Source organism: Notothenia rossii, assembly GCF_949606895.1.
Source record: "Notothenia rossii genome assembly, chromosome: 6".
Taxonomy (NCBI): domain Eukaryota; kingdom Metazoa; phylum Chordata; class Actinopteri; order Perciformes; family Nototheniidae; genus Notothenia; species Notothenia rossii.
In genome coordinates, this window is record NC_136909.1 from 87,513,912 (window position 1) to 87,530,567 (window position 16,656).

Here is a 16,656-nt window from a genome sequence, read left to right on the forward strand (position 1 = left end):
AATGAACTTATGAAAAACAGAAAATCAGGTTCATTTTTCCGTATGATGGAAAGCTGGTTATCAAGCTGCATAAGAGAGATCTGTTTTTGTAAATGACGTTGGGAAAGGCCGGCACGTTATCAGCAGGTTACTTATCGTTTCTACACATTCATCTTGTGAGGTAACCTGCATCAGAAACATTTTTCACCTAACAGTTGAGTAAGTCTTAAATCTAAACAGGGTCAAAAAGGTTCTCAACAAAACAACGTTAAGATATCAAAATTCGGCTTTATAAACATGTATAATCGAGTCGAACCTGTGCCCGCCAACATTCTCAGCTTTCATATTTATTCTGCTTTTCATTTAATTACTTTTATCTCAAAAACAAAATCAATGCCACTGTGATTCAAAAGTGACCTTTAATTGAAAATTCGAAAATATTTCAGATTTTGTTTGGGTGTTAAAAAAAGATATATATTGTGTAAAAGTCTTATTGCTTGAAACACAAGCATCGAAACCTTTGAGGTGTCCCACAGAGTGACGAACCACACACACACACACACACACACACACACACACACACACACACACACACACACACACACACACACACACACACACACACACACACACACACACACACACACACACACACACACACACACACACACACACACACACACACACACACACACACACACACACACACACACACACACACACACACACAGTGGGAGGGTTTTTGGTTCTCCCTGCACCCCTCTCCTCCCCCTCCTTTATCCCGGTCTTCTCCCCTCTTTTATCCGAGTGTTTTCTCCCAACATTCCCACAGTGTCTCAGATCCGTGGAGCGTCACATGGTAAGAGCACCGGCCTCACACACTCACACACACCCAACACTTTAACACTTTCTGCTTCAGCCTCCTAACACTGTCAGATATTAGAGACGACAAAGAAAGACTTGGGGTTTTTAGTCATGACTTATTGATGAAGTGTGTTTTTTGGAAGGGGGGGGGGGGGTGGTTGGTGGTGCTTGGTTGGGGGATTATTTTTGTTTTGATGTTTCTTTGTTTTTCATCTCCTGTTCAAATGCTGAGGAAGTCTGACTCAAACTGACAAAAGGAATCAGTTTTTATCTTAGTTTGTGTTTTATTAAAGAACGTGACCTTGTGAAGGGGAAACCTGAATATGTTAAAAGAAGAACTGAAAGAAAGTAACATTTTAGGGTAATCTGTAATGTTTACCGCTGAGTGAATACAAAGGGTTTTGAACAGTCAATATTGGATCTACTTTTTTCGTATGCATATTGCTGTCGTTTCTCCATTACAATCTCCTCGTACCTCCTCAACAATTCCTTAATATAACTTCTTACATTTCCTATGGTTTTGTAACATACATCTAACACATATATTATTAAGTGAAGTGTTTCGTGCTCCTTTCATTCGCCTTTTAACTCCGCTTTGGTCTCCACCAACTTAAAGTAGGGATATGAGATTAATATTCAGCTGATAACCGATAGTTATCCTTTTGGCCGATACTGCTGTTTCCCCTAAAAGCTGAATCACTTTCTGCATATCTTAAGAAAGAGACAGTAAAGGATGTTTAAGTAACACAGTCAACAGTGGACTTTGTTGTCTCTTGTATAAAGTGCAAACTGCTGACCTTTCTCTGTCGTTTGTTGGAGTCCTGCCGATCTCCTCAAAAATGGGATGTTTTTTCATCATGTCAGACACAAAACGTAAAAATCCTATTTCTAAATGTGTTCTTATAGGTATCCAATCATTTCTGGTGACATACCTCCGACATATATAACCCTAATGCCACTGGAGTCAAGTGTTTGTTCACCTGATGATAATTATATCTCCTTTTAACTCTACTTTGGTCTCCACCAACTCCTGTGTGTTTTACGTAGGGATTCATGAGATTCATTTTCTGTCGATAATCGACCCCCTCATGGCTGATGTGTCCGCTAAAAGCCAAAAAACTGTATGGATTTGTGGATACCTTAAGAAAGAGACAGGAGCTTCTGAGGTCGATGTTTAATTGCAAGAAAACCCAGTATCTGCAATGTTGCTAAATCGTAAGTAGTCACAGATAATAGATAACTTAACATATCCAGTAATTGTCTCTTTAGAAAGTGTGTTTTCCCATTTATTAGAAATGAAACAATGGTTATATAATTGGACTGTTTTGCTGGTTTCAAAGTTCTCAAACTTTCCTTGAAATCAAGCAACTTTTCCAAACTACACGATGGTGTGCATGCTACATACATGTGTTAACTGTGGCATAACACAACTGGGAAACAGTGTTATGTCCCCTAAAGCTAATTATTGTATAACTTTTGGATATTTTAAGAAAAAGACTTGAGACCGGAGCTTCTGGATGGAATTTTTAATTGCAAGAAAAACCAGAATCAGTCATTTTACGAAGTCACAGATAAATGACCTGTTATTGACTCCTTAGACAGTTTGTCTTTCTAATTAGTCAGAAATGAAACAATGGTTATATATTTGGACAGTTTTGCTGGTGTTTCTACGAAGTTCTAGAACTTTCCTGCTGTTTAAGCAATTGTTCAAAATGTCAAAACGCTGTCCGTGCTGAAGTGAAGTCTACTTGGGTTACTGACACAGAAAACTATATATGATAACTCAATATACCTTGATATACAGTATATTCACATACATTAAGATACTAAGGCCTATAAGGTAACCGGATCATTTCGATTAAGGGTCGGGGTAAGAAGCTAAGGTAGGTAAAGTAGTGTATTGTTAAAGTCTTGGTAAAATTCACAGCAGGTTCAACAAAAGTCTAAGAGTTTTGCAATGAGGTTAGGACAGACAGCAGGACACATTTGGAATTAAAAATGCAGACAAATGAAAGATTATACTGTAATTGTGCCTAATTGTGAAGCCTGTTAATTTGTGAAGGCTTTAACTGATCTAAACCCACCGCCGTGCTCCGGAGCAACATTTCTTTTTTGATTTCATCACTGCACAAACACAAATGATCGATGTGATTAATTATACAACCATGTAACCCGTTTTGATATCATTAACAGTTCAGGAGGGTTCAAACACTGAGGACACACACAGGACATGAATACATGTATATCATTAATACACACTCTAATTAATGCAGCTCATTAAACACAAAACTGAGGAACAGAAATCACTGCGATAGAAAGACTGACCAAACCTTCAGACCAGTTCTTTTCATGTATTGACTTAGTTTTAACTTTAGAAGTCTAATAAATATGAAATATGCATGAATCAGTGTTGAGAGATCAGCAATAAACAATGAAGAAGAAGCATTTAGGTATATTTGCTTCAACTTCCAAACCTTTGAAGAAATGGTGCATTAGTTTCCAATGGGCTAAACTCTTAAGTGCTATATAAACAGCTCTGGAAAAAATTAAGAGACCACACCAAATTGTTCTTCAATCTCAAACTCTACATTTATGGCAGCCAGTCCATTCCAGGGTCCATTTTACTCAAACACACATCCATAACAAGAAGACAAACTCATAATGTGGTCTTTTAATCTTTTCCAGAGCTGTATATATGTTATTGTTTTGCTGCCAAAGGTACAGGCGAAGTCGGTGGGTTTGCAAATGATAGAGATTAAATATATAGATCATTTGGTTGTATGCATTTCACATTTGAAGTTTTAAAATGAGCTTTCCATCATTTGGTTGTGTTTATCTGTCCTCTTGCATCAGTACGTTGCGGTTGAGATGACATACTTTGGTTCTAAAAGAGATTTATGGGGTGTTTGGAGAGCGCAGACAATCATGGCCTAACTAGCAAAGGAGAAAAATCCAATTTGCTCCAAAATTATGCCAGTTCTTCCTTCACCCGTGCTTCACCCTTCCTCCTAATTTTATTAAAGTCGGGCAAGTGACGTTTCTTTTATCCTGCTGACAAACTGAAAACTTGAGCTCTTTGGCGAAGTTTAGAAATAATGAACCTTCTCTTCCTGCTTGGTGTTGAAAGCTGAATGTCCGCTCCTTCTCTTCTTGGGAGAGAGTTTCTGACGCTTGGCTGATTTTCAATAAGCCGCCGACAGAGACTCCCCCCCCCCACTCTGTGTTCATTGTCCGGGAAATCTTCAGTGGTGTTTCTCCTCTTTTCGGCTTCTTGAGCTGCTTGGTTTTGGTTCCTATAAATATACAAAGCGTTACAACCAAATGCACAAATATACGGTTTTCCAGGTGGTACAGATGGTTAATCAGTGATGATAACTTCCTGTTGGAGGGTTGATAACTTCCTGTTGGAGAGTTTGATAACTTCCTGTTGGAGGGTTCGATAACTTCCTGTTGGAGAGTTTGATAACTTCCTGTTGGAGAGTTTGATAACTTCCTGTTGGAGGGTTTGATAACTTCCTGTTGGAGGGTTCGATAACTTCCTGTTGGAGAGTTTGATAACTTCCTGTTGGAGGGTTCGATAACTTCCTGTTGGAGGGTTTGATAACTTCCTGTTGGAGGGTTCGATAACTTCCTGTTGGAGAGTTTGATAACTTCCTGTTGGAGGGTTTGATAACTTCCTGTTGGAGGGTTCGATAACTTCCTGTTGGAGGGTTCGATAACTTCCTGTTGGAGGGTTCGATAACTTCCGGTTGGAGTGTTCGATAACTTCCGGTTGGAGTGTTCGATAACTTCCTGTTGGAGGGTTTGATAACTTCCTGTTGGAGGGTTCGATAACTTCCTGTTGGAGGGTTTGATAACTTCCTGCTGAAGGCCTGCTAAACATTTGTTTTGATTGTGATATTTTAGTTTGACAATATAAACGTATTGCCATTTGCACAGTTAATGGACAGTGCATTGATAATCTTGTCCGTATTTCATGAAACTAGCTTCATTATACATTATACATATTGGATATTACAATTTTAAAAAAGCAACCCAAGGAAGTTAAAGTTTAGCCATGTATGAACTCCACACGTCTCTAAAATGGCAGGACATGAACACAGGGTTAGCAAATAGCATTTTATTTCCACATCCAGCAGAAAAACATCATGATCTTCCCGACATTTGGGGAAGTTCAATATTCCCTCTCCTTTTAGCTCTGCTTTTGGTCTTGAGAAGAACAAAAAAGATAATTATTGAGAAAAACTCAATCTGTAGCTGATACATTTTCCACTTTATCAGAGCTAGAACTAACTTTTTAGAAGTTTGGGCTAGAAATGTCCAATTTAAATGGATCCAAAATGTAACTGTCTTCTTCCTTTTCTCTTTCCTGTGTCCAAATGTGTCTTTGAAGCCAACATGAGTGTCCTGCAGTACAGTTTCCTCGTCCTCGTCCTCCTCTGCCTCCCCCTCCTCACTGAAGCCAAGCGGCAGCCGGGTGAAGGGAAACCGGACAAACCTCGCCAGCCACCGTCCACGGCCCCGCCGGCCAAGAGACCCAGGAACAAATCAGTACCCGGCTCCGGAGAACTGACCACTAAGGAGGGCCACAGCTGCACCTGGCAGACATCCGGAGAAGGACTGGTGAGCCTGCTGGTGAACTGCAGCACGGAGACACTGGGAGACCCGCTGAGGTGAGGGAGGCTTTGGAATCTCACCTGACGGGACTGTCTCTAAGGTCGCAGCAAAGTGGCTGATCCTGGGAATATTCACTTATGTAGCTACAGCCTTTTTCCCTCTTACGGCTCAAACAATAGAGTGTTAGTTATTCCAGTTTAGCACTAGTAGCATTGAACAATAATTTCCACTTAGGATCATCGACAGCTACACTGTTATATAGAATAGCTTTACAGTACCACATTCTTCCCACCTGCCTCTAACGCTGCAGTAAAGTGGTTTATTATAATATAATTCACTTATGTAGCTACAGCCTTTTTCCCACTTACGGTTGTTGGTGTTAGTTATTCCGGTTCAGCACTAGCAGCATCGTAAATAATGAGTTTTACTTGGGATCATCGTTGTCATCTACACTTCAGTGATCGGATGCTTTAACAGCATCCATCCTCCGTTAGTGACTGCAGGAAGACATATTAAATGGCCCAAAGTCTCATATGAGGACATGTTTAATACCTCTGTAGAGTCTCCAGGGCCCAGGAGTTCAAAACTTTTAATCTTAATCAGATCCGATTTTGAAATCCCATTTTTTGTGATCCAGGATCAGACAAGTCGGCCAAATGTTGTCCCTGGAGTTCAAAGCAATTCAGGATAGGATCAGCCTGATCCAGATTACGATTTTTCAAGATGACTAGATCCTGAATATCAGTGCTTTAATCCTACCGATCGCCATCTAGTGGACATGAAAAATAATACAAGGAAGACAAGAGACCACATTGCAGAGACATCTATAATGTTTAATTATATTTTTTTATTTGAAAGGTGATGACAGATGATGGACTTTTTTTTTGTTGAAGATATTTTTACTTTAATCTAAATTACATTTGTGATTGACAATCTTTGCTGTGATACTTTTATGAGCATAAACATTTATGTCATCAACATTTGGTTGAAAACAAAATAGGCCACCATAAACGTGAGCAAAAATGGAAAAATAAAAAGTATTTCCCATGAAGGCTAAAAATTGTGTATTATTTCAGTTAACAAACTTTGCCATCTTATTTAAATTGAAACATATTTTAAAATAAATTGTACAGTACATTTTGCTCTGGTAATCCACTGGAAATCCACCCCTCTGGTGGGATCAGGGTAATCCAGTTTTTTGGGATCAAACTGATCCCAATCCCGTGTTGTCGGTTTGAACTACCCGTTTTGAAGATTTGATCCAGATTAAAGCTTTGATTGGATTTCCTGATCTGATCTGATCGGATATCAAAGTCATCCTAATCCTGTTTTTTGGTTTTGAACTCCCCAAAATCCAAATCTGATCTGATCAGATAGGGATTAAAAGTTGTGAACTCCTGGGCCCAGGTGAAGATGGCTCTGCTAGGAGAATCTATCAATTTTACGTTAGCTACCTATCTCACAATACAGCTAGCTTGCTAACCTTTGCTATTGAAATGTATAAAAACAGGTTGACCTAGGGGCCAAATTCAATGAACCTGTCAGTGTGGTACTTACCAAGCAAAAGTAAGCTGTCAAGACAAACATTAGCTATCTTTCTATCAAGATAGGGGATGTCTGTCTAGCTATGGCTTAATTTAAATTACATTTCATATTTAACACCCAAAAGGTTCAACTTGCAGTTCGGACCTTTGTCTTTCATTCTGGCAGTCAGTTTTAAACCAGTTCCTTGTAATTTGTTTAATAATTACTTTCATTACAGGAAGAATCTTTGTTTTGATTTTCTCTGGGTTTTTCAAGTAAAAGAGTAAAACACTCTTATTTAGAGAAATACCCAAAATAGACCTCAATCTAATGGTGGCAACCTGTATTCCTGATTGGCTGCTAACAGTCTAGTTTCTCTGCGTATCCTCCAGGTACTGGTGTCGTTACGCGGGTAAACCGGACCTCTGCCAGGCGTACGGGGTGAAGTCCAGCCAGTACTGGAAGCAGCTGGTGGGGAAGCTGAAGAAGAGGCAGAACGCCTGCGATGGAGAGAAGGTCCTGAAGGCCAAAACCTGCAAGAAGGCTACGTCTGAAGCCCACATGAAGATCGCCGAGCGAAGTGGAGAGGAGGAGAGGAAAGGAGGCAAGGAAGGAGGCAAGAAGAGGGGAGGAACGGCGGCCACAAAGACCTCAGCAGGAGGGAAGAGGAGGAAGAAGGACGAGGAGGAGGAAGAGGAGAAGAAGAAGACGACGACGGAGGACTGGACTGGGTTTGATGAAGAGGAGGGAGTGATGAACGACATGGCGCCCGTTCAGAGTTACTGCAGCGAGGGATGGACCTCCGTCTGCTCCTTCTTCGTCAGGTTTTTCGACGGCTGATGGGAAAATAACGAAGGAAATGTAACAAAAGCTCTTTGTGGTGCGAGTTCACGATCTGAGAGCAGCCTTCAGAACGTTTGGTCGTACGGGAATCTCCAGGCAGCTCATCTGTACAAATATGTTTTTTTCCAGCTGCTTAGGTTTAAAATGTAGACTTTGAGGTTAATTTAGACGTAACTTCGCACTTTGTTAACATGAGTAGATAATGTTAGTGCAACAAACGCATTGGTATTTGTTGTGATAGTTGAATGACAATTGAAAACATGGCAATCTGAATCAAACGTCAATGATCACCCAGGTTTCACTGAGCCTTTGCTGGAGTGAAGCCACACGACATCACGCTTTAAGGAAGTGAAAATCTGATTACATTTGAGTTCAGTTTGTGTTATTCTAGCGTTTAGCTCTAGTTTTACTTTTCCCGTACGGAGGTTGTTGTCGTTTTGGTCTCTAGGAATGCTGTAGACCTTGTAATGTTAGAACTAGAAATTAAAAAGTGTTTTGTGAAGAATCAATCAGCCATCACTGACGATGGAGGCGGTCATTTTGATTACTAGATAAATAGTTTATTTTTGTCATTAATATTTTCTATACGCGTTTTGTAACTCTTCTCTTAAAACAATCTGGTTCCTGTTGACGGCAGTGAAACCTTTTTTTATACTTTTCAAGTGATTTTAACACTGTTTGTGGAATTCAATAAAAACAAATGCTTAAAATGTCACCTCAGATGCATTTAATTATTTATTATTGTATAACCACGTGATATTCGGGTTGCACCAATGAAAAGCTTTTAGTAATATTATATATCTGAAAATACAGAGATGCAGCAGCTCAGTAATAACATGGTAAATATGACATTATTTCACTGAGATCAAAACCTTGTTATGACCATTACATGTCCGGTAATTACCAGAAAAAACGTTTGTATATTTTGCAGAATTGTTTTCATTGTTTTCAAAAAGCATTGCATCACCCAAACTCGTATGTTAGGGATGCGGGCGCTGCCACGTAAAGTCGGTGAAAGCTTAGGGCTCGCCCATCGTCAACTCTTCGTGTCCTTCATGCTCTTGAGCAGCCATTTCCCGCCCTTTATGCAAACTTTCCTTCGCTCCTCATCTCTGCAGACTTTGACTGACAGACTGTTCATAGTTTGGTGACACTGGGCTGTCTGGAGACACGAAGTAAACATGTTATTTTCCATTTGAACAAAAGCAGGTTTTTCTGCTTTAAGGGGACATTAGGGTGGGCCCGCGGTCTGGTGACCGTTCAGGAAAACCATTCAGCCGTAGATATTTTTCATTGCATCTCATAAAGATATACATTATGGATGAGGAAGGGGCCTGGAGTTTCCCCTCATCCTGTTTGTCCCCTTTACGCCTCAGTGTTCACGTGCACAGGTCATAAAGAAATGACATCACCTAGAAAACATCTATTCACGTACACATGGATTAAAGTGCATTCAAGACCATTGACACACACACACACACACACACACACACACACACACACACACACACACACACACACACACAGACAGACAGACAGACAGACAGACAGACAGACAGACAGACAGACAGACAGACAGACAGACAGACAGACAGACAGACAGACAGACAGACACACTCAACTCAACTCAACTCAACTTTATTTATTAAGCCCTTTTCAAAACAGCCGGAGCTGAAACAAAGTGCTGTACACGCCAAAAAAAACAAAAACAAAACAACAATAAATAACAATATAAAAACAACAAAACCAATGAAGCATATAAAAACAAACAGAAACAGAGTCTCATGCTGGGTTAAAAGCCAAGGAATAAAAATGGGTTTTTAGGCGAGTTTTAAAAATGGACAGTGAAGGGGCTTGTCTAATGGTCAATGGGAGGCCATTCCACAGTTTGGGACCGGCAGCGGAAAAGCCTCTATCCCCTCTGAGCTTCCGTTTAGACCTCGGTACCTCCAGGAGCAGCTGATCAGCTGACCTGAGGCACCGGGCAGGAGAGTAAGGATGGAGCAGCTCTGAGAGGTACGGCGGGGCGAGACCGTTAAAAGATTTAAAAACAAATAAAAGAATCTTAAAATGGACTCTAAAATGCACAGGCAGCCAGTGGAGGGAGGCTAAAATGGGAGTAATGTGCTCCCTCTTACGTGTTCCAGTTAGAAGGCGTGCGGCAGCATTTTGGACTAACTGGAGACGTGCGAGGGAGGACTGGCTGACTCCAAAATACAGTGCATTACAGTAATCCAGCCGATATGTAATAAAGGCATGGATTACTATTTCAAAGTGCTTGTGTCCAAGGAAGGGCTTCACCTTTGCCAGCTGCCTAAGATAAAAAAAGCTGGACTTCACTACTGCCCCAATTTGCCGGTCAAGTTTAAAATCACTGTCCATCTTAAAACCCAAGTTTGTCACTGTTGGCTTCCTGTAATGCATCAAGGGGCCCAAGTCAACAGGAGGGGGTTTACATGAGCCACTGGGACCGAACACCATCACTTCTGTCTTATTTTCATTGAATTTTAAAAAGTTTAAAGACATCCAGGCTTTAATGTCTTCAAGACATAACAGAAGCGGTTGCAGAGAGAAAGCATCCTTCTTTTTTAGTGGCATATAGATCTGGCTGTCATCAGCATAACACACACACACACACACACACACACACACACACACACACACACACACACACACACACACACACACACACACAGACACACACACACACACACACACACACACCTTCTGACGTTTCTGTTCTTCAGTATAGTAGAAGTGGAATAACTACGTTTATGTGGAAACGGGCAAAAACAACTCTGTTAGCAAGAACTTGAATTTGCTGTTGACGCTTCATTTGTGACGCCTACTGAAGGAGCTGAAAAGTAAATAAATAATCAACGGCAGCGCACTTTGAAGTTAGAAACCCAGATTTCCCCCCGTCATGTCAACATCGTTTCTAAAGAAAGTCAGGAGTTTTACAAAACCCTCTTTTCCAGTTACCGATAATGACATTTGTTTGTGAACAGGAGGTCAACACAATTAGGAAACACCTGTGTCTGAGTGGTTTGAGCCTCACATCCATGCATTCTTCCTCATCTTCCGGTCATCAGGAGATGCATCCACACTGTCTTGCAGAATAACATGTGAGTGGATTTCTCCAGCCTTTCTAGGCTCTGGCTTCTTCCATTGATGCAAGATGCTTCTAAAAAGTAAGGTGTCCTTCTCTCTGGAGCTGATATCAGACAACTTTGAGAATTAGAAAAGTTCCCCACAGAACAAATCGATGGAGGATTTGAGTCACCTTGAGAGAAAGCTGACACAGAGGAAGGTCAACGTTCCTGCATCAAGAGGAGTGTCTCTGCAGGTGCACACTGTGTTCGGCCTCCAGAGATAAAGCAGGGGTAACAACAAGGGGTAGCAGTCTAGTTCGGAGAGGTTCAAGCCTCCTTTTCACTGCTTTGTTTACACTTAAACTACTTGTGTCCTTAGGCAACTGATTTGCAATATACATCAACCCTTAAGAAAAAGATAAGATCAAATGGACCTTTATTAATCCCTGATATTCAGTAGTTCAAACAGCAACAGGTTAAGACTGAAAAACAGGACAGCACAGATTCAATCAAGATGAATGATTAATAAAATTCAAGAGAAAATTAAAATCATATACCGGTAAGTAACTTATTAAATAAAGGTGGGGTAGGTCATTCACTTCAGAAACACTTTTTGTTATATTCCATGGAATGCTCTTAACATCCCGATAGCAATGAATACATGAAATGCTTTGACAATAAATACATACAAATATTGAATCTGTGGAAGCCGTGGCGCTGTGAAAAGCACGACCAATCATCTGAGCCGGGCTCCGTGAGGAAGTACTTTCAAATTCTAGCACACTCGAGCTGGTTCCTCCATTCGTACCTACCTTTAAAGGAACATCCATAGATATGTGAGTCATACTGTATATACATTCATTATGTAAAAGGAACGCGGTTTGAGGTTTAAAATGTTTTTGGGTGAGGATTTGGAGACTTATTATTATTAGAGACCTAAGGCTGTGGTAAGAAAAGAACAGTTCAGATATTTTTACCAAATGTCCTGAAACAATTATGTTCACTTCAGAGACCTCCAGTGGCGTAGGAGTAATGACTCTTTGGCGTGACAGCAATTCATTTCCTTTGAAATAATCGCTGCCCATTTGTGTTGAAGGGAACATGGGTGTTGGTGCTAGACTGTTACCACTTGTTGTTTTGGGTAAAAAGGGTCTGGGGTCTGGAAAATATAAAGTCTCTCCACTTTGAAGGGGAACGGAAAAAGGAAAAAAACGGACAGAAATGTTAAGGAATTTGGAGAGGCTGGACACCTCTCAGCGGTTACCATGACGACAACCTAAGAGAAGGAGTGTGTGTGTGTGTGTGTGTGTGTGTGTGTGTGTGTGTGTGTGTGTGTGTGTGTGTGTGTGTGTGTGTGTGTGTGTGTGTGTGTGTGTGTGTGTGTGTGTGCGTGCGTGTGTGTGTGTGAGAGAGAGAATGTATGTGTGTGTGTTGTAGTGGGATCTATGGCAATTTGGCAAGACGTGTGGTGTACCATACAATTTGTTAAAAAGGGCTTGTATGACCCGTTGGGCACAAGTGTGTGTGTGTGTGTGTGTGTGTGTGTGTGTGTGTGTGTGTGTGTGTGTGTGTGTGTGTGTGTGTGTGTGTGTGTGTGTGTGTGTGTGTGTGTGTGTGTGTGTGTGTGTGTGTGTGTGTGTGTGTTTGTGTGTGTGTGTGTGTGTGTGTGTGTGTGAAAATAAGGAGTGTGTCTCCTTGCAGACTTGCTGAATGATTAATGTGTGTGTCACTGATTGTTTTTGTCTAAACTAGGAAGTGTGTGTGTATGAAAGTGTGTGTTCTCTTACATGTCACAATTCATTGAAGAGCAGTTGCTGCCTCCTAGTGGTAGATCAGGAATCCAACACAATGAGGAGTGAGTGTGTGTGTGTGTGTGTGTGTGTGTGTGTGTGTGTGTGTGTGTGTGTGTGTGTGTGTGTGTGTGTGTGTGTGTGTGTGTGTCTGGTGATGACTCTTGTCTGAAACAGAGGCGTCCACTCTTCGCTCCTCAGAGGTCGTTGAGAGTCGGCCGCAATCAGCGTCACCTCCTCTCCCGTGATTACTGCGGTGATAATGACACCAAACATCCACCTCGAGAGTATGTGTGTGTGTGTGTGTGTGTGTGTGTGTGTGTGTGTGTGTGTGTGTGTGTGTGTGTGTGTGTGTGTGTGTGTGTGTGTGTGTGTGTGTGTGTGTGTGTGTGTGGACAGAAGGCGAAATGGGAAGGGAATGGGATGTTCTGAATGTCATTGAAAAACTCTTTAAAGCTGAGAGAGCTGCTAATGACGGGAGAGATGTTACATGTCTGATCTGCATGAGAACAGCTGATTTGGAGATTCATTTCAAGTCTCTATTTGCACATAAACGGCTCCTGTCCGCATGCAACTGATAGGTCTTTTGCAATATACATCAACGCTTATCTTCAGCCTGCAGATAAAAAGTGAAGCGGTTTGAGGTTCAAAACGTTTTATGGTGAGTATTTCCCACACGTTTAGGGTTAAAACTGCAGTAGATTTAATTGAAAAGTAATGTTTAGGTTACATATAAAAGTGGTGTTTAGATCTTCCTTCACTTCTAGTGTTTAGTTGAGCTTTAGATTGAGAGGAACATAGATTCAAGTAGACAGACACACTCAGTTAAAGACACGTCCACACACATATAAACTGCTTAGAGGTGAATAAGTGAAATCTGGATGATTATTTAAATAGTCCTTCCTGAGTACCTGACTGTCGTTTCTATGACGACTGACCCTCATCCCTGCTTCAGTGCGCGGGTCATTTCACTTAAATGCTAAATTAGCATAGCAATGTTGAACAATCCAAGATGAAGGCACGGTGCTGTGTGATTACAGGACGCTCGAATAATTATCCAACGAACCTGCTGACAGATTGTTTTATTCCGACAGGTGGATGTACAACCCAGTCTCACGACATGTAATCTATTGATTCGTGTTCACCAACAAGATTTTCCTTCTTTTTTTTTTCCGTGTCACACAGAACGATTTTAAATGCAATGTATTTCTATTGGTAGTGTGTTTCGTGCCTGCACCAAATAATAACAAATTAGAAGGAACATTTAAAAAAAAAAAAAATACAGATGTCAGTATTCTGAGGCTCTGAGCCCCATTTCTTTTCCTCACTGACGGCAAAGAAAGTCCAACATTATACTTTTTTAAATAAAAACAATAATCGTGGCTTGATATTGAGCAAGAACATGTTTTTATGAACCACACAGCTTCCTCTCTTCCAAGACCCGACCGGACAAAAAGACGTGTTGCAGACACGAAACACACTACCAATAGAAATACATTGCTTTTAAAATCGTTCTGTGTGACACGAAGAAAAAGGGAAAATCTTGTTGGTGAACACGAATCAATAGATTACATGTCGTGACTATAACACGAAATGCTGTGAGACTGGGTTGGGATTTCCTTTCCAACAAATCCAGTTCTGATGGTACCGATGGTTCACAGTTCACCCATGTGCAGAGAGGCGGTGAGAGGAATACATCTAAATATGATTATGCACACTTATTGCAGGAGAAAAGCAGGATTCGAGTTATGTAGGAGCCAATGGGAGCTCCCACAAGGAGGGTCTGAGCTCCCACAAGGAGGGTCTGAGCTCCCACGGACGTCAGTCAAATCCTATATCTGTAGGGGTCGCTTACACATTACCAACAACCATTATTTTAATCACAAATAATGCAAGTGTCAATGTAATGAGTAATATTTATGTTAATGAGGTAAACATGCCTGCGCTTCTGTGTGTGTGTGTGTGTGTGTGTGTGTGTGTGTGTGTGTGTGTGTGTGTGTGTGTGTGTGTGTGACCTGGTGACCCTGGAGTCTTCTGTGTCTGCAGACATGTAGAGAAATAAGAAATATTGAAGAAAGGGAGGTGTTGAAATGATTTTGCCTCACATATATCAACCCACCCCGGTACCTCTCTTTTACGTCACGACTGCACCCCTTTTTGGGTGAAAAGCCAACAGATGAAGCCTCCGTCAGTCAGTTAAAGAAATTAAGATAACCATGCATTTCTTTATCTACAAGGAGTCCAATTACGATGGTCCGTCAGGCAAAGAATTACACAATAATCCTCACCTGAAGGTCACCTGTCCACACACCTGAAGGTCACCTGTCCACACACCTGAAGGTCAGCTGTCCACACACCTGAAGGTCACCTGTCCACACACCTGCTCTGTGACATCATTAGTCTCAGTGTGTGACCACCTCTCAGCACATTGCTGTATTAACACCAATGTCTTGTTTCTGTATTTCCATCCTTACTCTCTCTCCCTTTCTAATTGCTAAACGGTACATTTAATGTCTGGCTACCTGGTTAGCATTGTAAAGACAAAAAAGCCATCAAGTACGTTTTAAAAACTGACATTAAATCTCTATATTTCCCTAACTTAAAAAATACCATATGTATCTACACACTGTGCTTATCTCTGAGTTGTTACAATCTAATATTGTTTGGTATTTATTGTAAATAAATCCTGATATCTACGAAACCACCTAGCTTCCTTCCAAGCTACCTACTCATCATGCTACAATGCTACCTTCCACAGGTAACTTAAAGATCTCCTGCAGAGTCCACTTCTCCATGTCTCTTCTACATCAACATGTGTCCCCTCTTCTCCATGTGTCTTCTATATCAACATGTGTCCCCTCTTCTCCATGTGTCTTCTACATCAACATGTGTCCCCTCTTCTCCATGTCTCTTCTACATCAACATGTGTCCCCTCTTCTCCATGTCTCTTCTACATCATCATGTGTCCCCTCTTCTTCATGTCTCTTCTACATCAACATGTGTCCCCTCTTCTCCATGTCTCTTCTACATCAACATGTGTCCCCTCTTCTTCATGTCTCTTCTACATCAACATGTGTCCCCTCTTCTTCATGTCTCTTCTACATCAACATGTGTCTCCTCTTCTTCATGTCTCTTCTACATCAACATGTGTCCCTTCTTCTTCATGTCTCTTCTACATCAACATGTGTCCCCTCTTCTTCATGTCTCTTCTACATCAACATGTGTCCCCTCTTCTTCACGTCTCTTCTACATCAACATGTGTCCCCTCTTCTTCATGTCTCTTCTACATCAACATGTGTCCCCTCTTCTTCATGTCTCTTCTACATCAAAATGTGTCCCCTCTTCTTCATGTCTCTTCTACATCAACATGTGTCCCCTCTTCTTCATGTCTCTTCTACATCAACATGTGTCCCCTCTTCTTCATGTCTCTTCTACATCAACACGTGTCCCCTCTTCTTCATGTCTCTTCTACATCAACATGTGTCCCCTCTTCTTCATGTCTCTTCTACATCAACATGTGTCCCCTCTTCTTCATGTCTCTTCTTCATCAACATGTGTCCCCTCTTCTTCATGTCTCTTCTACATCAACATGTGTCCCCTCTTCTCCATGTCTCTTCTACATCAACATGTGTCCCCTCTTCTTCATGTCTCTTCTACATCAACATGTGTCCCCTCTGTGTAAAGAGACTCTGAAAGTTTCAGGAACAAAGATTCTCTCTCTTTTTGATCCATTTCTATAAAAACCCGTCTGAAAATGAGCTGATCAGATTTTGGCCACTTTATGATGTCATAACGACGTGTTGGCTTGTGTAACCATTAGCCAATCAGCAAGCACGGTAACCCCCCCCCCGTCCCTTATCACCTGAATCTCCTCATACTGTCACAGTCCTAGGTTTATGTCATGGTTTCAGTGTCTGTCTGGTTATGGGTTTTGTAAGTCTGTTCCT

The 16,656-nt window shown here is 41.2% G+C and overlaps 1 protein-coding gene across 2 annotated transcripts; it reads left to right on the forward strand.

Annotated features, from left to right (window-relative positions):
- Nucleotides 1–723: 723 nt before the first annotated feature.
- Nucleotides 724–8,542, forward strand: fgfbp3 (fibroblast growth factor binding protein 3). 2 transcript variants are annotated; one of them, XM_079689354.1, is made up of 3 exons: nucleotides 724–838; nucleotides 5,237–5,516; nucleotides 7,377–8,542. In XM_079689354.1, exons 2-3 carry the CDS (start codon nucleotides 5,242–5,244, stop codon nucleotides 7,822–7,824), a joined length of 723 nt encoding a protein of 240 aa, XP_079545480.1. In that variant the 5' UTR covers nucleotides 724–838; nucleotides 5,237–5,241; the 3' UTR covers nucleotides 7,825–8,542. The 2 variants fall into 2 exon arrangements, with proteins under 2 accessions (XP_079545480.1, XP_079545479.1); XM_079689353.1 differs by lacking the exon at nucleotides 724–838 and adding an exon at nucleotides 2,031–2,058.
- The last annotated feature ends 8,114 nt before the right edge of the window (nucleotides 8,543–16,656 follow it).